The following is a 25,544-nucleotide window of genomic DNA, read 5'->3' on the forward strand; positions in this document are numbered from 1 at the left end:
TCAAAAATTTCATAAATAAGAAAAAATAAAATTTAAAACTCAAAACCTGAAAATTACTGCAGAAGTAATACTAACCTTAGAACCCTGGACATGCATTAGACAAAACAGACAAGAGACCAAAAAAGTACAAGAAAGGGAAATTATTAAAATTAAATGAAAATACAATGTAAAATTGAAACACAAAATAATATATTTTAAAATTATATTTGATTATTTTATTAAAAGCAAAATTCTCAGAAGAGATATTTTTATAAACTACATATGATTAAGATTAAATTATCAAATATATAGACTTCAATTTATTTTTTTACTTGAGTAATTCTGCCCAAATAAAATACATATATCAGTACAGTTCATATACTAGAAATTATGCATAATCTGTTTTACAAAACAAATATCTTTTCAAACTAGATGATTAATGAAACATTTTAATAAATAAGCTAATATACTGCCTCTGCAAAGGGCCGACTGGTTTACATGGAAATGACTCAGGGAAATAAACTATTTATACCAACCTTCTAGAATTTTCTATAAAGAAATCATGTCATAATGTGTTTCCTCAAACTTACAGAACCCTTCCTATAATAGATCACAATTCCTAGAAGTTAATAAAAGAGTAAAATATTTGAGTGATTATAACTTAAAAACCACTTTCTCATGCTAGAAAGAACTTACTGATACTAAATGAGGTCTGCATATGAACTGAGATAATTACTAAGTTTCAAAGTCTTATTAAATCAGTAATTATATTCATTATATTCAAAAATTAGATAGGATTACGTTTCACAATAAATGTCTTGAACTGTTCCTGTTCTCTGATTCTGACAACAAATGTATGTGAGCATAAATTTTAAAACATAGTTTAAAAAACAAATTTTAAAAACATAGCTAGTTTCATGGTACACTGCACAGAAAAACATATAAAAACATCTTGAGAACACTAAACTATGATAAGTGTTATGAGATATTAAAAAAAAGCAAAAACCAAAGCATTAGTAACTTTTCCAAATATTAACTAGGTACTCTGAAAACAAAAAAGTATAGATAAACTAAAATTAAGACATTGTCTTCACTTTTTGGACAAAAAATGAAAAAGCTGCCCTTCCCTTCTTATAATTATGAAACTAGTAGGAGATATGTCCAAAATGTCCAGAGATGTCAATCTCTATTATTATTCTGAGACAGGAAAAAGTTAAACCATATATGACAATAAATTAAATTCTAAACATTCCATGTTCTGGATGGCTGACCATAGTCGTCAACTTATAAAAAAAAAAAAAAAAAATTCATGAAGTGATTATGCAATTTGTAGTTGATCCATATTCTTTGCTTCTCTTCACATTTTTTTCCCAATTTTTCTCTTTCATTCATGACCAACTTGAACAATGTGATAGAGAATACATGAGAGGATTCAACTAATTAGTCACAGAAATAGTAACTCAAAAAACCAACAACAACAAAAATAATGCTCCTTCCCCAAACCAAATATTGGTCAAAGTACATATGAAGAGTTAAAAATATTTTTTCCTGAGTACTAAAGTTAAAACTATTGGTCTAATTTAGAGATGTGAAACTATTTATTTTCTATGTCACATATTAAATAATCTAGGCAAAACTGAAACTCCAATAAAGTGCTACTTCTTCAAAGGAATTAAGTTCAACGTGCTCATTATCAATATAAAACAATGTGTAACTATATCCTTTCTTTCGTAGTTCCCATTAAAATATTTCCTTACAAGTAAGAGTAATCGAAACAGTTCAAAATTTTCTTCCATAATGATACTGTAACAGTAATACATAAATATTATCCCTAGTATAGACTCTTGTATTCATCTGTGTTTCCAGGGCATAAAATAGACAACTTTTCTGCCAATCCTATGAAAATAGTAGACAAAAACATTATACAATTTTAGTATTTTATAATCAAAATCAATCACCCATAATAAATAAATCTATCTCAAATACTTTAAACTTCAGAGTTCTTTTTTATTTATTTATTTTTTGTGACCGGTAAGGGGATCGTAACCCTTGGCTTGGTGTCGTCCGCACCACGAACCCGCAGCCTCGGCGCTCCTAGCGCCACTGCGCTCCCAGCACCGCACTCTCCCGAGTGAGCCACGGGGTTGGCCCAGCTTCAGAGATCTGAATATGACAAGCTTATTTTATAAATGAGAAGGCCATTCTGTCATTGAACAAATAATTCCCAAAGGTATTAAATATTTCCAAAAGGAACTCAAGAAATATAACTTTCATTAAGAGCCCTCTCCATCTAGCACACCTACATTTATTACCGAACTTAATTTTTGCAAACTCCCTACGGAATAAATACAAGGGATATTCAAAAAGTTCATGGAAATATTCATATTATCTTTTAATTCTGTTTTTCCATGATCTTTTAGAAGTACCCTCATATAATTAATACCCTTTAGTAAATGAAGAAACAGGTTGAAGTCCTATCTAGTAAATGGTGGAGCCCAGATGAAAATATGGACCTGTCTCATGCTAAAGCCCGCACATCTTCCATTAAATCATAATGACTTCAGAAAAGGTCATATCTGAGTCTCATTGATATTGAGAAGCAATGTTGTTTTTAATTTTCTGATATCAATATTTATTCTGAGAAATAGGAAAGACACCTTCTTGGGTTGAGCTTTCTGTCATTGTTTCTTAAACTGGAAAACTCTAAAGAACACTTAGCATTCTACTTATACTCTCAAAATTTAATACAGTTCAATATTAGAAATGTCAAATGACAAAAAAATTATTATGCCTGGATATGAAAAGTTATAAACTTTCTAATACAAATAATAACCACAACATTCAGTAAAATTGTCTTAAAAACAATTGTAAAGATCAACAAAACAAAGAACTGGTTTTTTGAAAAGATAACATTGACAAGTCTTTAGCCCAACTAAGAAAAAAAAGAGATTTAAACAAATAAAACCAGAAATGAAGAAGGAGACATTACAACTGATGTCACAGAAATGCAAAGGATCAGAAGAGTCTATTATGAACAACTATATGCCAACAAATTTGATAACACAGAAGAAATGGATAAATTCCTGGACAAATACAATCCACCAAAATCAAGTTAAGAAATAGGAAATCTGAACAGACAATAACAAGTGAGGAAATTGGATCAGTAATAAAAAGTCTTCCATTAAAGAAAAGCCCAACACCTGATGACATCAGTGCTAAATTCTACCAAACAATTTAAAGAAGAACTAACACCAATTCTCTTTAGATTATTCCAGAAAATCGAGGAGGAGGAAATACTTCCCAGCTCATTTTATAAGGCCCAGCATTACTTTGATTAAAAACTGAACAAGGACACAACAAAAAAAGAAAACTATTGGCCAATATGCCTGGACTAGATACTAGCAAACAGAATCCAACAGTGCCTTAGTAAAATCATTCACTAAGATCAAATGGGATTTATCCCATGAATGCAAGGATGATTTAACATATGCGAGTCAATAAATGTGATATACCACATTAACAGAAATAAAGACAAAACCTTATGATTGTTTCAGTTAATGCAGAAAAAGCATTTGACAGAATTCAACATTCCTTCATGATAAAAAGTCTTAACAAACTAGGTATTGAAGGTATGTACCTCAATTCAATAAAGGCCATATATGACAAACCCAGAGCTAACACCACACTGAATGGGAAAAAACTGAAAACTTTCCCCCTTAGATCAGGAACAAGATAAGGATGCCTACTTTCACCACTTCTATTCAACACAGTACTGCAAGTCGTAACCAAAGCAATTAGACAAGAGAAAGAAATAAAAGGCATCTAAATTGGAAAGGAGGAAGTCAAACTGTCCCTGTTCACAGACAACATGATCTTGTATATAGAAAACCCTAAAGATTCCACCAAAAAACTGTTAGAGCTAATAAACAAATTCAGTAAAGTTCTACGATACAAAATCAACATAAAAGAATCAGTAGCATTTCTATACACTAATAGCAAACTATCTGAAAAAATAAATCAAGAACACAATTCCTTTTATGATGACTACAAAAAAATTTTAAAATACCTAGACATAAACTTAACCACGGAGGTGAAAGACCTCTACCATGAAAACTATAAAATTATGAAAAAAGAAATTGAAGAGGACATAAATAAATAGAAAGATATGCTACATTCATGGACTGGAAGAATTAATATAGTTAAAATGGCTATTCTAACCAAAATCATCTACAGATTTAGCACTATCTCTATCAAAATGCCAAAGACATTCTTTACAGAAACAGAAAAAACAATTCTAATACTCATACGGAACAAAAAAGACCCCAAGTAGCAATCCTGAGCAAAAGTAATAAAGCCAGAGGCATTACACTACCTGACTTCAAAATATACTACAAAGCTTTAGCAACCAAAATAGCCTCTTGGTTATTTTAGTGACCAAAATAGCATGGTACTAGCATAAAAACAGACACATGGATCAATGGAACGGAACAGAAAAGCCCAGAAATATACCCATGTACTTATAGCCAACTGATTTTCTACAAAGGTGCTAAGAACACACACTAGGAAAAGGACAGCCTCTTCAATAAATGGTGCTGAGAAAACTGGATATTAAGGTGTAGAAGAATGAAACTAGTCTTCTATCTCTTGCTATACACCAAAATCCACTCAAAATAGATTAAAGACTTAAAGATAAGACCTAAAACTATAAAACACCTAGAAGAAAACACAGGGGAGGCACTTCAGGATGTAGGACTGAGCAAAGATGTTATGAATAAGACCTCAAAAGCACGAGCAATAAAAGAAAAACTAAACAAATAAGACTATATCAACCTAAAAAGCTTATGCACAGCAAAGGAAACAATCAACAGAGTGAAAAGACAACCTACAGAAGGGGAGAAAATATTTGCAAATTATGCATCTGACAAGGGATTAATATCCAGAATATACAAGAAATGCAAACAACTTTATAGCAAAGAAAAATCTGATTAAAAAATGGGCAAAGGAGCTGAACAGACATTTCTCAAAAATAGACATACAGATAGCCAACAATATATGAAAAAATGTTCAACATCACTAATCATCACGGAAATGCAAATCAAAACCACTATATCATCTCACTCCACTTAGACTGGCTATTATCAAAAAGACAGAAGTTTATAGAATGCTGGTGAGTGTGCAGACAAAGGGGAACCTTCATACACTGTTGGTGGGACTCTAAATTAGTACAGCCACTATGGAAATCAGTATGGAGGTTTCTGAAACAACTACAGACAGAACTACCATATAATCCAGCAATCCCACTACAGAGTATATACCCAAATGAATGGAAATCATCATGTCCAAGGAATACCTGCACTCTCATGTTTATTGCAACTCTATTTGCAATAGGCAAGATATAGATCCAACCTAAACATCCATCGACAGACAACTGGATAAAGAAAACATGGTATATATACACAATGGAACACTACTGAGCCATAAAAAGAATGAAATTCTGCCATTCACAGCACGTATGAGCTTGGAGAAAATTGTGTTAAGTGAAATAAGCCAGGCACAGAAAGAGAAATACTGCATGTTCTCACTCATAAATGGGAGCTAAAAATAAATAAAACAAGACAGACAGACAGACAATAATAAGTTGAACTTTCAGAGGGAGAGAACAGAACTCTGGTTACTAGAGGTGAGAAAGGGGAGGGGAAAGGGATAGTGAGATACTGGTTAATGAACACAAAACAGCTAGTTTGACATGTGGGTCAAATCTGCCCCACCACCTGTTTTTATAAATAAAGTTTTATTAAAACACATGCATGCTTATTTGTTCATGTACTGTCTTGATGCATTTACACTACTCCTATTTATTTATAAAATGCATATCTACATATATGAACATTTTGAAAAACTCCGTATACCTAAACAAAATTATCAGATCACGCAAATATTAGTTTCAAATGTTTCTCTCTCTCTTCGTATATCTGGGACTGGAATTCTAATGGCATCTAAAAGACAATGTTTCTTTTTGGTAATCTGTATGTTGGCAATGTTTCTTTTTTTCCTTATCCCTTCCAAAGTTCTCTTCTGGCTTTTTATGTTTTAAATCTAACATCAAAAAGCCCATATTTTCAGTTGCAATTTACTTCTTTATTCAACCTCTTTCCTAACATCTTTCCCCTCTACTATGTTACAACTTCCAGCAAGAATACTGTACAATCCAGTAACACAAAAACAATACTCAGCAGTCAGCACTAACCATGGTTCTGGCTGCTTCTTTGAAGGAAGTAATTTATCCAAAGAACATAAAATCAGGTATGTTGTACAACCAAGCATAGGCACAATCAGTTAATGGGCCAAATTAACAGAAATATACAAACAGACAACAAAGTTTTCTATAGTTGAATGAATTCCCAAGTTTGTTGAGAATGGTCTAGGCAATAAGTAGTTTCAAACTCCAAACTACAGTGGTCAAAATTACATAGGTAATAATTTTGGGAGTCAAATCTCAAATGAACATATCTTTTTTATATATTCATCATAAAATAAAAAAATAAACAAATCAGTGATGAAAAAGTATATAAATCATAATGTTTATAATTTACTTCACAAATTTAATATTTTCTCTATCATAATAAAAATATTTTGGTTTCATAATTTGGAAGACTATTTAGTAATGTGAATATTTCAAACCTATACAAATCTTAATAAGCTACTGCTAAACTTTTTAATCATATATTAAGATCAGTTTTTGTTTTGAACAAAATTCAAAACCACTCAATATTACATTTTAAAGTGTATTTCAATATAGTCTTTTAAAATTTCTTGACAACAAATGATAATTTATGACATAAAACAAAATGTATATGATGAAAAAAAATGCCATATTGATTTATTCAGTCTTTAACTATAGAAGAAAAGCAAATGCCCTCCATATCTCAATACAAAAACATATTTTTAAAACCATACATAACCCTCAGTTTCCTAGAATTTGGTATAAATCATCAGAAGAAAACAGAGTAAAAAGAAGAAATAGTATATGAATCTCAAGATACCTGTGCTCTTCATACACCATAAACTATTGTTCTTCCCAGCTCCATTTCCTTGAGTTAGCTGCTAATTCCGTGATTGCGCGAATGATGACTTTCCCTGTTATAATCCCTCCCAAACTAGCCTGCTTGCCTGTGTGGACTTTTTGAATAAATTCTTGGATGAAACAGAGGTGTATATGCCTGTGAGGATACAATCTACTGCTGCTAATATTTAAGTTTCAATGCTGCTCTGGTGATGGTGGCATTAACAGAAGGATGGTGAGAAAAAGAGTCATGTAGAAAAAGCTTCTTAATGATAAAGTCAGAGATCAATTTGGAAACATTGTGGCACCAAGTAATAGACATCTTAATAAAACAGCAGGTTTTTCTCTGGCAAAGGTACATTTTCTGGGCTTAAGGATGAGTTTCCAATATGGCAGGCAAGAATACAGGTAATATGAAAAGCACAGTTCCATATTTTTTCCCATCTGAGCCAGTAGCTATGGAGCTGCTTTGGTATGAATCGGAGATATTTTTAAAATGACAACTAAAATATAAAATTAACATTGGTCTACTATATTTTAAAATGGCATACATAATTTACATTAAGTGCCTTTCAAGTGTATTATATTATACATGTCAATGTTTTATATAGGAGACAAGGCTAAATTTTTAAAAAATAAATGTTGAACCAATAAATAAAGTCAGACAAAATATTACATAACAAGGATTTTAACAGCTTATTATTCTACAGATTTGAAGAGATATCCAATATACAGAAAATTAAGTTAAATCATTTATACTTATGACTGTTCCTAAGAAGTATTCATCAGAATTATCATAGAAATGTTTTCATAAACACACATAGCTCGAAGACAATGCTGATAAACAAAAGAGGTGGGAATACATATTTAAATGATTAAAAAGTTCCCTTAGGAGAACATGTCTTGTGTGACTATAAAAGGGTAACATGAGAGATCCTGTGGTGATGAAAATCTTATGTATCTTGACTGTCTTGACTATGTCCATGTCAATATCCTCATTGTGATATCGTACTACAGTTTTTCAAGATGTTACTATAGGGGAAAACTGGGTAAAGAATATGCTCTGTATTATTCCTCACAACTGTAAGGGAATCTACAATTACCTCAAAATAAAAAGTTTAATTTTCAAAAATCAAAGTAAAAAAAAAAAATTCACTGTTTATGGTACAGAACACCACTGAAATGCTCAAGTCATGTAATTATAAAACATAACCACTAGATGGAGGCATAGTACTTACAGTTGGTGATGTAGCAGCAGATAGCAAAGGTAAAATTCCTCCACAAGCAATGATGATGTTGTCTACCATTTGGGAAATGAGGTGAATTGTGTTATGTACAAAAATAATATTTTCATTGCTATTGACAAAATCCATTACAGACTTTGTAGAATGGCTAAATTAACAGGAAAAAAAAAAAAAACAAATAAACATTTCCTTGGCTTGAGAATAAGAGGTTTAGACTATTTAGAATAACAACATTTTTAAAGTTTACATTGTACAGAATATTCAGAAGAGCTAAACAAATTTAAAATGGAGTTATTAGAAAACTATTTACAATTGAGATATTCTATAACCAGAAAGCAAGCATTCATCTCTGCAGGGTTTATTGTGTCCAAGCATATAAACTTAATATTTTGTCTCTGCTTAAAAAATATTAACTAGGTTCTAAGACATATGTCTATGTCAATAAACTTGGCTAAAACTATTTATCTATTTTTTTGCCAAAGCTTGCTGTTTTCTGTTGAAAGGCAAAACAACTGGATAGCTTGAAAGTTTTACCTTTCAGGCACTTTCAATTTGTCACATCACCAATAACTGCAGACCCACCTTTGACTGTGTTGAAAATGCATACTCTTATAACAGAAGTGACGTGATGGGGGAGTAGAAATGAATCAGTAAAAATTCAAGGACTTATTGAATGAAAGAAAGAAAAAGATATCGAAGCAGGTCAGCACTGCTTTCCCGTAAGAAATACGCAATGTAGATGTGCAAAACATACACTGCTTTAGTTTGGTGTCAGTCAAAAATATTAACTGTTTTCTAATGGGAAAAAATGAAAAAAAAGCAATTACTCCATGATCAAACTTAAGTCAATGATTCTCACCTATTAGAGTTGTAAAATATTATCTACTATATCTTGGATTTCAAGATGCTTTCCCCTGTCCTAAAAATAAAGTACTATCTTTAAGAAATTTAAATTACATAAAATTCTATTGGGGGAATTTCATGAGAGCCCATGAAAGAAAACAAAAACATACAGTATGATGATGGAAGGAAAGCTGAGTATCACTTCCTTGGGAGATAGTAATATTATAATTAGTAAATTACACTATTCATCTCAATAGATTGATCTTCATGATAATGTTAATGTACTTCATGATATTTCAGTTTCCTTAATTACCATCCCCAGGTGATTTAGCATATAATCACATCAGCAACGAAAAGATATGAGCAGCCTAAGACCAAAGTGATCAAATAAAATCAAAAGTGAAAACATTCTATGGCTGACTTTATTGACTACTTCCGTGACAGTCATGACTTCTTCCTTGCTAACACATTCTAGATTCTGTTCTGTTAGTGAGCTGTACTGGAAAGGCTGACCTCACCCCAGTTACTGGGTTATTAACCAGGATTGGTCCATACAGGCCAGTCACTATAATCACATTTCCTTTTGCTGTTCAATGATTTTAAAATGACCATGTGATCCTGCTAGCCCATGAGACACAAGAGGGAAATGTCTTGCGGGGCTTCTTTTAGGGAAAAAAAAAAAAAGAGAGAAAGAGACCAAAAAAAGAGAAGGAAAAATAAGAGGAAGAGAAAGAGGAGAGAGAAGAGGAGGGAGAAGAGAAAAAGGAAGAGGGAGAAGGAAGAAGATGAAGAGTCCTCGCCTTTTAATTTGAGCAAGTTTCTTATGTTGAATTGATGCTAGGAGATGAAGCAGCTGTCTTAAACCCTAAAAGGAAAATTAGGAGAAGCAGAGAAGCCAACTTGAGTCCTGAGAATGTCATGCCACTGATTGTGTAGGTTGCTAATGGTGGGGGGTAAACAGCCATCAACTTCCTAATTTATATACATGCACATGTAAATGATACACTCTCATAATTGATTAATTTCTTGCATATTTGCTAATAGAAAATTATATTGAAAACTAGGAAAGGTAATGACAACTTACCTAGATTTGTTTTCTTTAAGAGATTATATTTGAACTGATATCCACTAACTGCTTAAATAGTATAGGCTCAGAAAACATACAAGTTATGGGTAATAAAATTATAGGGTAATTTTAAACTTTATTTTAACACTGTATAATCTTATTACCATGAATAAATTTAGTACATGGTATTCTCACAGAGAATATTTTAGAAATGTGAAAATTCCTTTAAATCAAAGCTGATTTAAGTTTCTTTTATATAGAATAGGCAATACCAGATTTTAGATTTTTTCTTTTTATTTATAAAAAAGAAATGTTTCTACCTTCTCCAAACATGTACATCTGTTTCTAATGCAAATAACAAATCAGTGAGAAGCCGCTGGTGCATTGGAGACCACTTAAACTCAGGAATCCGAAACATTGTAGTACGTGGACCGGGGCTGAACTGGCGCCGCTGTTCCTCAGTCATTGGCATTCCTCTAAATCCTAAATCAACTCGGAGATCTCGGTCTTGTTGTGTGATAGACCGACCCTGAACAGCCTGAAGAAAGAAATGGTGAACTTTTGTGTAGTACAAAAGAAATACTTTATTTCAAAATAAAAAGAGTGAGTAAAGTGACTATGTAAGGTTTTTTTGCATATGACTTCAGTAGGTTAATAAATTTTACATATATTATTCACCTGGTAAGTCCCTACACAGGAACTTTTTTGAGCTGAAAAAGCTATTATTTCATCTATTTTACTACTGCAGAAACTAGGAAAGGTAATCAAATACCTAAGGTTAACACCAAAGTTTACACTGAAAACCAGATCCTCTTTTACCCAGTTATGGGTTCTTCATAATTGACCACATTTCTTCCTTATGGAAGTAAGCATATACAAGTGAAGTATACTGGATATATGCCATCAACTAATTGTAACTATAAACACAAGATTAGAAGAGATATTACTTGAACAGATTCAAGTTAATTTCAAAGTCCATTTCACTCACAATACTCCAATTCAAAAAAATAAGTAGATTTGATAAGTTAGAAAACAAACCAGAAAATGCCCATGAAATCCAAATGAAAAGCAGGCAAGCCTAGTGATTATTATGTTCAATAAACAATACGCTATGTTTTCTTTTATTTTAAATTTGTCCTGAATATTTAAAGTCAATATCCCCATCCCCCACCAATTATCACTGTGATACAACTGCCACAAAAATGAAAATTGGCAGTTAGTAGAGAAATAAGTACCTTTCCTAAACAAAAAATATAATATTAAGGATTCTAATTGGAGTATAAAGACACCAGTAAGGCGTGGTTTACTCTTTATAATTTCAATGGAAACACATTAATTATTTTCAATGACATGAAAAGGCAAGTGGAAAACCCAGAGGACAACAATTCTTGTCCTAAAATTGTTAAGGCTAAAAGTATTATTACGATTTCTTAAACTCTTAACCATAAGGTATTGTTTAGCCTAGAAAATAAGGAAGTAGTCATAAGTCAAAGCTCAATAATTAATATCCATATCAGAAAACATCATCTGTTCTTAACTTTACTGTAGTAAGGCCAAAACTGCAGCACCAACATTTCCTAACCACCAATACCTAACAGTCTTCAATTTTCTCATTAAAAAAATCACTATCCACATGGTTGTAAAGAAAATTCTCACTGCTAGTAATTCCAAATTTTCTCAGCCATATTACCTACCTCACAGGCTTGTTGTGTGGATTAAATCTAAAAACATATAGCACAGTGCCCAGAACATAGTAGGCACTTGATAAATAACAGTTCCCTTTTCCCTTTCCCTTCATTTATCAATCAGTTCACTCTGAGCTCCAAGTCCTCTTTTCTATAATCCACAGAACAAGGTTGGGCCTGAAGCTTAAAAGGTTAAAATTAATCAAATATTCAGAAGGAAAATCTCGAGTACAAAATGTGTAAATGTGGTCACAAAGTCATAAAATGTTAGAACTGGTAGAGACCTTAAAGGTCATATTTTAACCTAATAAAACTCTTGTAGTATATAAGAAAACTTAGGCCCAGAGAGGATGAGCAAAGTTACACAGAAGAATGGGGCAGAGGTGGAAATATAATTCAGATATCTTTTAATTTCTTATATATGCCACCACACTACTCAATTCCATAAATTACTATTATGCCATAATTGAGTACAAACATGGTGTAATTGGTAAGAAATTACTTTGCTTTGGTACCAACAACTAAAAATCTATTCGATGCATTTTTCTTTATTTCGAGAATTCACATAAGACAGCTTACTTGTGTGGTAGTAGTCGTCTGGATTTTTCGGATTTCCTTTCCTGATTCTTTGCCGTCGTCAGATCTCTCAGTATCTGAAATTATACTTCCTGCATCAATATTTGGTACAATTTTGCTACCAGAAGACTCAGTTTCCAGAGTTGTGGCAGTCATTTCAGCATACTCTAACCCCTTAGTTGCTGACACTAAGTCTCTTTCAGAAATATTGCTCATTCCATCTGAAGTTGTCTGGATTTTGAACTCTTTTTCTTCTATTATACTTGATGTACAAGTTAAGTCTACACTACCAGTCATATGAGCAAGCAATCCAAGGTCATCACTAACACCAAGATGTACTTGTGTGTCCTGAATATTTGGAATAATGTGATTGCTAGAAAGTTCAGGAAGAAGTTTCTCCTCCTGTTTGGGTATTTTATCAAAGAGAAATGATGTACTACTATTAGGAAGTTCTTCTTTCTCATCTGCTAATGTTATCAATGGCCCATTATCCTTTTCTTCATTTTTTTTAATGATACCAACACTTCCATGTACATTGTTTTGGAGTTTCTCAACAGCAGCACTATATACATTATCCAACAAAGATTCAACCTCCACAAGGGCACCATTCTCTCCACCTACTAAAGTCTCTGGTGATAAATCCATATCATCAAGCTTTACTTCTGTTGCTTCCACTTTCTCTGCTTTTATATCAACTAAAAGATCATGAACTTCCACATGTACACCACTTCCCGGTCTATCTGAATTTCCAAGAATATCATCTGACACTTTTGTTGACAAGAGTAAGTCTCGAGTATCTGTGCTGACAGGGTAATCTGTCTCACTTTCAGGGCTCTGGCTTTGCGAAAGATCTTCTATCTCTCGAATTTCCATTCCACCTTTTGCTCCTGTTGTCTGTGATGAAAGACCAGAGATCGTGCTCACGTTCCCTTTTTTCCCCTTTTTAATGTTCTCCTCCTCTTGTCTTTGATATTCTTCATACATTTTGGCTAGATATTCCTTATGTGCTTCATAAGTGACCTTAGAAATAAGAAAACATTAAGGCATTTTGTATACACCAAGAAAAAAATAATAAAGATAAAATTATGGTAATAATAACAAAAATAGTGCTAGGAATTTTAAGATTTCAAACTTAGCACATATTAATCCTAAACCAAGTGCTTAGTTTCATCAAGTAGTTGGAAATAATCATCAAATACAGCTATATATAATTTATTGTATGACTTGTCCAAAATCACAGTTAGGTAAACTAGCTATATTAAAAGTTCTTTCCTTTTAAGTTAAGCATTTCTATTTTACCCTATCTTAATTATGCCAGTTAACTCATACACACCTATCTGAGCTTAAAAAGAGAACTGGCAGCTAATAATATGCAACACCTAAAGTAATATTACTATGTCAGTTTTCACCATCTATTGCTTACAAGTTTATTACTTATTACTATGTGCACTTATTACAACTGAGGTTAAAAGAACTTCACACGTAATTATAAATATACACATTAATAAAATGTGAAAACATCAACGTTTTATCCTTATATAAGCTACTTTGAATTTGTTACTTTACATAGCCTTGTTTAGGAACAATCAGGATATATATTTTTTGCACAAAGGCTTTAACGTCTTTTCCTTTGCTATTTCAAATTTGGTAATGATAAATGTGAGATAACAATATATTACAAAAGGTAAATTTATAACACAAATAAAAGCTCTTCTAAAATTCTTTTTTTAAGTTCAAATCCTTCCTTTTAGGCACAAATGATTTAATTTATATTTAAATGATAGGCTAACAGAATTTTAGCTTAAGAGGAACCTTCCTTTGGAGATTATCGTGATACAAAAACCCTTCATTTTACAGAGGGAAACAAGTTCCAAAAGTGGGGTTTAGCAACGTAAAGCCTATGGGCCAAATCTGCTTATCATTTGTTTTGGTAAATAATGTCTTATCATAACACATCCATGCTCGTTTATTTACAAACTGTCTATGGCAGCTTTCACACTACAGGACACAGTTGAGTAGTTGTGCTGGAGGCTGTATAGGGAAGCCATAAAACCTAAAATACTTACTACCTGACCTTTTAAAAAATTTTTTCTAACCACTGTTCAAAAGGATTAAATGAATTTCCTAAAATCACAAAACTCAATTACAGCACATATTAGACTAAAAGCCAAACTTCTGACACTCATACTTCTATGATACTACATGATGAGAAATCGTAACTCTGAATTTCTAAAATCTAATGTGTATATACTTGCACACTTTAATTCACTACTTAATTTTACCAAAGATCAAATAATATTTAAAATGTAGACAGATTCTTAAGATTAAAAATAAAGATAATAAAATTAAAAATGCTACTAAACTTAAACACTTGAAAGGTATTTATGATTCACTTGGAAATGAAAAAAATTCTACTTTTAAAATGTCTTAAGTATTTCAGAGACCATTTCATGAAATATTCTTTTAAGAACCAAATATGTTTTAGTTAAAAGAGAAATTGTGGGTCACCTTTGGACCTAAAATTCCTAATTTATAAACTTGGGATTGGAATTAAATGATCTATAAGATACTTTCAAGCTCTAAGAATCCATGAACAGAGGGTGGAAAAACAGAAAAGAGAAAACTGGGAAAAAGAATCCGCCATAATCCAAGATGCCCACAAGATGGCACCAGATGAGCATTTACTGCCATTTAAACTGCTGTTGAAACCATGGTAATATAAAATGTTAAATCCCTTGTTACCTTGGAATGGGCTATTGAGAGTGTATCTACCCAAACTCTCCAGCCTCCCCATTCATATTTTATTGCATGATACAAAAGAATCCGGAAGATATTGTAGACCATCTCAGTAATCTTCTGCTCTTCAGAATTTTTAGGATTAATATAGCCAAGAGAAAACATCCAATCCTGCCACACTGAACACTGCAATAAGCATCTAGGGAGGAAAAAAGACCTCATTAAAAACACCTAAATTAAATTAGAATTTACTGTTTCAAAATTTGGATTAAATAGTGAAAATATGACCTGACCTGGGTAAAGCAAGGTCCACAGTCATTCTGCACATTCTATATTCTACACCTGGAATGACTCTTCCGTTTCTCTACCTGGAATAATCCTAATTATCATCTAAAATCACTTTCCTAAGTCTTCCAGTCAGGGTTAGTTATTGCTTCCCTACTTTCTCATCACCTTCAGTGCTCACAATGCACTTAACACATTACAAAATAATCATTGCTTTATGGTTTTCTTTCCCACTAGATTGTACTAAGACTATATACTAAGACTATCCTGTGCAGCACAGTTCCTTACACACAACAGATAATCAATGTATGCTAAATTAAAGACTCACACAATCACCACAGATATGAGTTCATGGTCTCAGATGGTACCCCATGTCCTAACTAATCAGCTTAAGAATGCATGACAACAATCAGTCATAAGACAAATGAGGGAAAAGCACAGATGAATATGAGCAAATCCTACACAATTACACTTACAAATACTATTGGTAACAGGTAGGTATCACCAAAAGGAATACAGGTAGTGCATTTTAAATAAGGTGTTATATATACACATATTCATGTATAAAATTAAAATATTTAAATTAAAGTATTATGCCCATAAAATTAAATAAAAGCATATAAAAATTAAAAATATACTGAATACAGAATATACCACAGAAACATATAACTTTTCTAATGATTAAGAGTATTTAGCAATATAGGAAAAATCTGAAATGTTTTTTATTTGAAAGAGATTGAAAATTAAGGAAACAGAAAAGATTAATTAGGGAATAAAGTTTTGTAACAGTATTCATATTGCTTGCCTTCTATTTTCACGGCTGTTACTGAAAAGTTTTATCATGTCAGATAAAAATAAACGACGAACTTCCATAAGTTCTGCACTTGGTGTAGAGTTTTTTAACAAAGTTGCCACCACCTTAAGAATCACTGCAAACAAACAAAAAAAAAATGTGAATTACAAATTTATAACTGAATAATACCTTCAACTCAAAAAGGATTTACTGATTTTTCAATTAAATACTTAGCACTGTGATAGGTGAGTTGTAACTGTCATGAACTGGGTAAACACTGTAATGATTTAAGCATTCAGAAGTTCTGGTTTAGTCTCACAAGCTGCCATGTTACTACTCCATCACAATAAAAAACGGCTCACTTGGATTCTGAATTTTCACTGTAGAATCTGGCTCTGGATGTGGTTTGTGTACAACTTGAGTACACACTTGCTCTGTCAAGATCTGAAAAACGAAGAATTTGAACTTCATTTAGAAAATTAAATCATAATTGTAAAATATAAAGAATCTGCAAAAAAATGTAAATTTTGTTGAAATCAAAAGAACCATCTCTTCCAAAGGGTCTTTCTAATGAATTCCACATACTTCTAAACTCTTTAACTCTGTATTTCTCAAATTTTGTTTATTATGGATAAAGACAAAACCAGGACAGGTATCTATAGAAGAAAAGATTAATTAGGAAATACATGAATTTATTGTTTGAAATAACCTTTCAATAAACATCTTTAATATACCTATGTTGTGAGTTGTAAACATTTGATTCTTTGTGTCATCATTAATTCTAAAAAAATAGAAAATAAGTGAATAAGAAAATAATGTCTGAGCTTGGGTTCCTACCTCAATCAAAATAAAGCGACGAGGGAAAATTTTTCTTAAAAATGTGGCTCATTGCCATTTACTAATGAGTTATTGTAAACTCACTTACAAATAACAAAAAAATGAAAACAGTTGACCAAATAAAGGAAAGAGGGAGTTCTAAAACATCTTTAACTCTTCCACTAAAACACAGACTTTATGAGTGCAGGATTTCATACATTTTCTGTTTAGTGATTAACAACAGTGCCTGACACACTACCAATACTCAATAAATATTTGTTAAATGAAAGAATGGATAACTGAATTACATATGAGGGTATTTCAAAAGATTCATGGAAAAACAGAATTAAAAGATAATATGAATCCATAAACTTTTTGAAGTACCATCACACATATGCATAATGCATGAATGAATGACTGTTCACTGTATTTTTGCCTGTGTTTACCTCCGTTGTTACTCATATATAAACATCCCAATGAGGCTATATTTAATAAAGACATCATTTTATACAGTGATTTAATTTCCTGTTTAGCTTTAACATGTGAAGTCCTGAATGAAAAGTTCAACTTAAATGAGGTAAAAACAAATTCTGGCAGGACTATGAACAGTTGAGAGACTAGTTATACCTAGCTAGGTCATAGAAGTTGGGGATAGAGAAAGTAAATTAAGGAAAAGGGATGGTCCCTTCTGATTAGAAAAAGGCCATGACATCCTTTTCTAAAAAAATAATGTGTCACTTTTCTTCCCTTTCTACTCAGACTAAGAAAAAGGTAGGAAATTCACATGGGTATATTAGGAATGTACATCAAACAGGCATTGACTTGAAATAAAAACTAGACTGTTATTCGAATGATAAAAACAGAGCATGATGACCCCTGCTCTCCCCACTCCCGTACTTGCTGAAAATAAATGCTTGGCTGTTAAAACTGAGTAATGCCTCAGAATTTTCTAAACAGAGCACTCCAGACAGGCACTCCTAATCAAACGGAGCTATCACAGTGGACAAAATTTCTTTGAAAACCACTTACCAAAGGACAATCAATTTGTGGTTGGTATATCATCTACAAGGAGTTTTCACACCAACCTGCCCAAAAGGCTAGTACCTACAGTCCAGTGGGTAAGATCCCAGAAAATTCTGGTTATTGAATAAGGGATGCAAAATAACTTCAGACGAGCTAGGAGAAAACCAGGCCATATTCTTCCATAATAGAGACTAGTAAAACTTTCTCAACCAAAAGAGAAAAAGTGTTGAACGGGAAACATAATTGACCTCAAAGCATCACCAATTTTTATACTGTTGTCTTTTTATCATCTAACAATGAAGGTAATAATTACCTTGCCTATCTAATAAAACTTCTAAGAAGATTAAATAAGGCTCTATATGTGAAAGTGCTTTGAAAACTATAACATATTCAAATATGAGCAGTCTTTTAAATTACAAAAATACATTTAGAAACTCAATTCAGCATGTATTTATTAAGATCCAGTTATGTGTCCACAATATGCTAAATGCTGAGATAGGAAATAAGTTGCTAGGCAGAACTATATTTCTAGCACCAATTCACTTAATTATTATTCCGGAGACAAGCATTAATGCATGCTCCTATTTAGTAATATAACATGGTCACTGTCACTAAGAACCTATGTGAGTTTAAAAAGGGGACAAGAGAATATGAGATATAAATAAAAAGAGATTAATGTAGATATAAAGATTTTAATGAAAGGATAGGCCCTGAAGGTTTGACTGGACTTGGTAAGAGATATACAGAGGAAGTAACCTCCACCACGCACCAAAAGAAAATACTTTGGAAGGTTCAGAGCCACATATGGACAGGAAATCCAATGTGCATTAACACTTATAGCACATTTTGATTCACACTAGCCACATTTATGGTTCAACAACCATATGTGAGTAGTAGCTATCATATTAGAACTATCATGTTAGACAGGGTAGGAAAACAACAATGAATTATAAGCATAGAGGTAACTTGACAAATATGCTATTTATAGACACAGACTTGAGTCCAGCATTATACAGTTATTTTATTTTATAAATGGAATTTTTTTGTAATTCATAGGTTACAAAAAAAAACACTTAAGCCTAAATATTTAGGCTTAAGCAGAGGCTATTGCAGTTTTCCTTTCTGAGACACCCACTACCCTTCGGCCTCATTGTGAATAAATCCATTTCGGGTCAGTAGGCTCAACTTTTTAAGAGAGGAGTGGTGCTCAAGATTTTGAGACAGGAATGATAAAAATAGCAAACTACTGATGCCACTGTTACATCTAAATGCCACTGTAGGTATCTGAGTAAGAGAATCTTTATAGATTTGGACAAGCTACTTAACTTTTTGACTCTTAGTTTCTTTATCTGTGAGACGAATGTTTGAATAAGGTGTTATCTAACATACTGTCCACCTCTGAGCTTTTACAATTTTGAGGAAAGTGTTTAATACTTATAGTTTCAAAGTTGACTAACTCGTTGTAAAATAACTTGTGAAATGAAATAGTTATACCCTTACAGAAAGAGTTAAAGTAACTAAAACATATATGTTTTCTTTTAAATCAATTAATTATTTCTATAAGAAACTGAGCCCTTCAGATTATAAGATTCTACTCCTGGCTACCTCTGTCTATTAGACATTTAAGTAAACTAAGGAAATAGTTGCTTTGTCTTCAGAAGAAATATTCTAAAACCTAACAAATCATTGTTAAATGTATTAGGGAGTGCTACAGATCATTAACAAGACAAACGTAATTATTCATAATTTAGAGATGGAGTAACAAAGCAAAACTAATGCAAATAAAATTTAGGATACAAATTTTACAAATATTGCAATTTCAAAAAAAAATATGTATTCAAGAAATAGCTTTGAGTAATTTCAAGAGAGGTCCATTAAAGCCAACTCCCTTTTTAGGATATAGCCTATATAATAATTTCACCTTAGAAAACTAGCAGATAGGAATGTTTTCTTAATTTTTTTGGTTTTTAGGATAATTAAGATAAATTTTTAAATCTTCATCACTTGTACGATATTATCTGACATATACTGCTAAAAAGTCTAATTGATTTTATGCTTTAATATTTATTATTTACTATATTATAGTTAAAATACTTAAGAATTTTAAAGATCACTACAACATAGTCTTTACCCTCACAGAACTTCAAACCATTTTGAAGATAACATGGAATGGATTCTTTTCTATTCTATTCTAAAATATCATTATCAACACCACAGGTTTGACACAGTTCTTTATTACTTCTGCACTTGATATTATACCTCCTTAGAGTTGTAGTGATATTTATTTTGATACATTGCTGGGGCCAAGATAATTTGCCCAAACCAACAAAAGAAAATGAAGATTAAAACAAGGTTTCAAACTCTGGATTATCAACCAACTCTGGATTATCTAAGAATGCAGAACCTGATTGATGCTCATAAGGTGAATTAACCCTGAGCTGGAGGTCTTGAGACTGTTTTCTTTTTTAAAATTTCATTTATTATATTAACAAAAATTTAAGTTGATACCTATCACAAGTTTTAATTTTTTGCAACCAGATGTCACCTGCCAAATTGACGCAATCTTTAAACTTTGGAGATCCAGTGACCTGTCATTCTGATAATACAATTTGGCTTGTTAGTAGTATTAAAGCTTATGCTGAAGACCCTTTCTACTATTTTGTGTGATCAACAGTACTAACCAATCATTTGTCATCTTTCTTTTTTGATTTTTTGAACACTTACATTAACTTGCCTTTTTAGAATATGAGTTCATTATGAACTTAGAGTCCCTCAAAATTTATTTCAATTAATCATGATGATTATTCTATTTTAAAAACACATACAAGGGTACTTCAAAAAGTTCATTAAAAAGATTCATGTTATCTTTTAATTCTATTTTTCTGTGAACTTTTGAAGTACACTTTTGAAGTACTGGACAGGTAGAGGCCCTGTAAGTTGGTTCCTTCAACATTTCAGGACCTCTGCAACATCCAATATCAGAGGATCCAAACTTACCCTGACTTTCCCTCACCGTAAAACATAGAGTCAGCAAAAACTTGCCTTTGTTTTGTGTAGAATATCATTAGAGACCAAAATCTGGGTCTAGGAGCACATAGCAGTACAGGTGGTAGGTAAAAATGCTGTGGTACTTGTTGTTGAGTCACTTTTAAGAAAGACTAATAGAGATGCATGTGTGTATATATACATGTTACATTTACCTATTTTAAGGTCAGGAGTAGACAATGATTTTTCAAATTCAACATATGCTAGTATGCTATACTTTTATTTTACTATAAGGTTTCATTGACTATACAGACTTTCTATTCTATTGTCAGAAATAAGTCAAAACAAGCAGAAGGTCAGAAATTCACATAGGTAAAACAATTAAAAAATTTACATAGGCCTCAATGACCAAAGTAATTAGCAGATAAAAAAAAATCAAGATACACATACAACTTAATCAGTATGAGACACTACCGTTCAGAAGACTAGTCTAATATAGTAGCAAAGTATTGATTCAGAGGAGGACTTGAATGCTACTGGCTGAAAATAGATTCTGACAATTTCACCTATGCATATGTGTTATGAAACCTGCCTATTTTATGACTATTTACTAGTGGTGTGACATAGAGTAAGTTATTTAGCCTGTGAGTCTCAGTTTGTCTGTTTTAAAAGGCAATAAAAATATCAGCAGCATAGGGTAGCTGTAAGATCTGAGATAATGTATATAAAGTACTTCCCAAAGTGACTGTCATAATAGCCCAATAAAAGATAGTTACTATTACTAGGGGAATATAATATCAGAATTAAGAAAGAAAATAACCTCACCGTACTCTGCATAGGGTAGGCCATTCTATTATCCAATTTTGTATGCCAAATATTAGAAAAATATCAAAAAAATACTATAATTCAAAAAGACATTGCTCTGGAGAACAATCTACATATCATGTGATTTGAGGTGTGAATGACACAAAGTGGGAATATTAAGCTTAGAAATGAAATAATCAGAGTAGCCAAAAGGTTTCTTCATTTACATAAAGAGCAGCCACTCTTAAATCTACTGATGAGAATATAAAAGAGAAAAGATGAAATAAAATAGCTAAAAGTAATGTTACAGACCAGGGGTTAGAAAACTATGGCCTGTGGGCCAAATCTGGCCTACCACCCATTTTTGTAATATAGTTTTTACTGGAACACATTTGTTTCTTACTGACTATGGCTCCTTCTTAGCTACCACTGTAGAGGTAAGTAGTTGTAACAAACACTGTATAGCTCACAAAGCCTAAAATATTTACTATCTGTCTCTTTACCAGAACAGTTTGCTCACCCCACCTATAGATGAATATTTTGTAATAAAAATATTTGCAATATATTGTTAAGTAGAAAAAACAGAATACAAAACTATGGGTAAGATGATATTTTAGAAGAGGTGTGTGGGGGTGTGTGTATGGATGTGTTGAGAAAAAAACTTAAGTACTACTGGAAACACTACAGGTAAATTTAATTTTGGTGCTTTCTATATTTTCCAAATTTTTGTAATGAATGAACATTAATTCTGATATCAAATTAAAATGTTTTTTAATAAAAACAACAACAAAGGGGAGTTACATTTCTCCATTTTGCAGTACAGCAGGGGTCAGCAAACTTCTTACAGAAAAGGTCAGATAATAAGTGTTTTCTTATTTGTGGATCATATGATCTCTGTCATTGTAGTGTGAAGTCACCCATGGACTATACTTAAATGAATGAGCATGGCTATGTTCTAATAAAACTTTATTTATGGACACTGAAATTTGAATTTCATATCATTTAACATATCTCAAAGTATTCTTTTTCCCCCATCATGTAAGAACATAAAAACCATCCTGTTTGTGGGCTGTGCAAAAACTAGAACTGCGGCGTATCTGGCCCATGGCTTAGATGAAAAAAAATGTAGTGTTAGAAAAGTTTGAATTTGTCCCATATTAATTTAAAATTTAGTGCAATCCCATTCACAATGTCTTTCTATCTAAACCTATAACAAAATAACCAACACCCCACTGCATTTGAAAAGTGTTAGATTAGAAATCCACTTTTCTTTTCTTGTATTGACCAGATGGGTATACACTGGTAGTAAAAAAAATAGTTAGGTTTGGCAGTACTCACGGTACATAAAACACTACTGAGTTGTTGCATTGCTGTGATTCCCAGTGTGCCAAGCAGCACTGCAATGTGATGAGAGCATGACGAACATTCTTTGTTGAAACTACTTCACTCCATGGTTATGGCACAAAGCAGCCCCAGGCAATAGCTAAATGAATAAGTGTGGCTCTCTTCCAATAAAACTTTGTATGGACACTCAAATTTAAATCTCATATAAATTTTACATGTCATATATTAATTTTCTTTTGTTTTTTTTTTTCAATCACTTAAAAATTTAAAAACCATCCTTAGCTCACAGCCATACAAACACAGGTATTTGTGGTTTGCCAATCCCTGCACTAGAGAAAAGAACTAAGACCACTGAATTGCAGTTACAGGAAAGTAGTATTAAGGTTGATATAAGGAAACATTCCTAACATTTTACTGTCACTTAAAAATAAAAATAGCTACTTTGTGAGGTAGTACATGCATTTAATAGAAAATACTAAACCCAAAGCTATATGACCATCTGTTAAAAAAGTGATAAGAAATGGACTTCCAAATTGAAATGATGACGTTTAAAGATGCTTCCAGATATTGTTTTTACAAATAAATCCTACCTACATTTATTTATCCCAATATTAACTCTATATTTATCCCAATATTAACTCTAGCTTATGCTGGTGGTTGCTACATATAAGAGATAGAGAGAAGGAAAGGCAGTAGAACTAATACATATCATATAATGAATGTAGTCTATGTGAGAAAGACTGTGCAAAGCCAATCAGCCAACCCACCCATACTTAGAAAAACCCTTTGACCAACATAAAAAGATTGCCAAATAATTGTACATAGGTATGTTTCAAAATAAAATATACAAGGTAATCTTTTTTTGAATGATTCTGGCTTCAACTGGCTTTTTTAGGTTAACTGACCAACTACTGATCTCAGTCACATAGATTATACAGGATTTACATTTTATAAACTTAAAATTCTCATCACACATTTTTTATTTTTACCTCATAAAGTGTGTTGTATGTAGTGACAGTCACAGTGTTTGTATGCAACATCAACCTTTCTCCAAGAAGAGTGAAAAGACTGTGGGTATGCATAATCTCAACTTTTCTCCTGGAGAGAAGGGGGGGAAAAAACCATGAATATTCTCTGATCACATGACTTTTTAGATAAGAAAGCACAATTTATAAGGAGATACAGAATTACACACATAATGATTTTTACAAACTTCCGTCCACAAAAAGAAACCAAAGTTTATAACACAGCTGTCTTCTATAGTTCCAAGACAGTAAACGCTTCTCAAATAAAATATTTGTGCAAACTAAAATGAGAAATCTATGAATTATATAACATTATATAAATTTTGACAGTTATCATCTTCAAATTTCTAATAACTATTTAGAAGTTATTTTTATGGAGTTAAAATTACTGGTTTCCTCTAAGATAGGGACCACACAATTTTTAAGTCATTTCTGCTCAAATTCCAAGTATATAAATAGTCTGTAACAAATTTTAACATCAAGAATCCAAAATTATGGTTAAAAGTGAACACTGTAGCTAGATGTTGAGGTCATAAAACAAAATAACTTTACATAAGTAAAGACTCATCATTGCTTACATTGGTGGTCTACCAATGCATTAAAAAGCGAAAAAAACCATCACCTTCCTACTTACTGTTGGCTGATTTAACTTTTTCCCTCCCCCCCACACAATTATAATAGAAGGCTCTATTAAAGGCTTCCTGCAACACCTAGCCCTATCTGGGGCATTACTACTCACCTCTCATTTGTGTCACTTTCTTGGAATTTAAGATCTGGGTCTTCCTGTCTCCCACCTCTCAGTATTTCATTTCTTTCTTTGATTTTATATTGTCTGTTTGGATTTGGCAACTATGACATAGCCTGACTCCATAATCACCAAACTGTCTTCCTGTATTCACAGCTATATTACATTTCCAGCCTCTCTTACAGCTAGGTGGGACCATTTAACTTAGTTCTACTCAATGAAATATGAGCATTAAAATTATGGACTATTTTTAGGCCTGACGTATAGAAAAAGCACTCATACACATCTTCTATGTTCTTTCTCCAAGCCAACAACATAAGAACCATGTGATGAAGACAAGGGAGCCACAGATAGAAGAAGATTCTTGAGTCTCTAAATCACTGATAGCAAGAGAATCACTGACTGGGGAAAACCCATTTGGATTTTAAGAGAACAAGAAAGAAAATACTATAGTAGTTTGACAAGTGACTAAAATTTCATTGTTTATCTGCACAGTAGCTATTGTTACCTTAATTAATACAGAAATCAAATG

The 25,544-nt window shown here is 32.2% G+C and overlaps 1 protein-coding gene across 1 annotated transcript in view; it reads right to left on the reverse strand.

The window, feature by feature from the left end:
* Positions 1 to 25,544, reverse strand: part of NBEA (neurobeachin) — a 657,479-nt gene that overhangs the window by 453,457 nt on the left and 178,478 nt on the right. The window contains exons 18-24 of the mRNA XM_063101747.1: positions 24,232 to 24,340; positions 16,633 to 16,714; positions 16,283 to 16,406; positions 15,199 to 15,391; positions 12,460 to 13,476; positions 10,516 to 10,733; positions 8,281 to 8,434 (exon numbers count right to left, since the gene is read on the reverse strand). Of these exons, the coding sequence (XP_062957817.1) occupies positions 8,281 to 8,434; positions 10,516 to 10,733; positions 12,460 to 13,476; positions 15,199 to 15,391; positions 16,283 to 16,406; positions 16,633 to 16,714; positions 24,232 to 24,340 (1,897 nt within the window). The remainder of the gene's footprint in view (positions 1 to 8,280; positions 8,435 to 10,515; positions 10,734 to 12,459; positions 13,477 to 15,198; positions 15,392 to 16,282; positions 16,407 to 16,632; positions 16,715 to 24,231; positions 24,341 to 25,544) is intronic.

Source organism: Cynocephalus volans, chromosome 7 (assembly GCF_027409185.1).
Source record: "Cynocephalus volans isolate mCynVol1 chromosome 7, mCynVol1.pri, whole genome shotgun sequence".
NCBI lineage: Eukaryota > Metazoa > Chordata > Mammalia > Dermoptera > Cynocephalidae > Cynocephalus > Cynocephalus volans.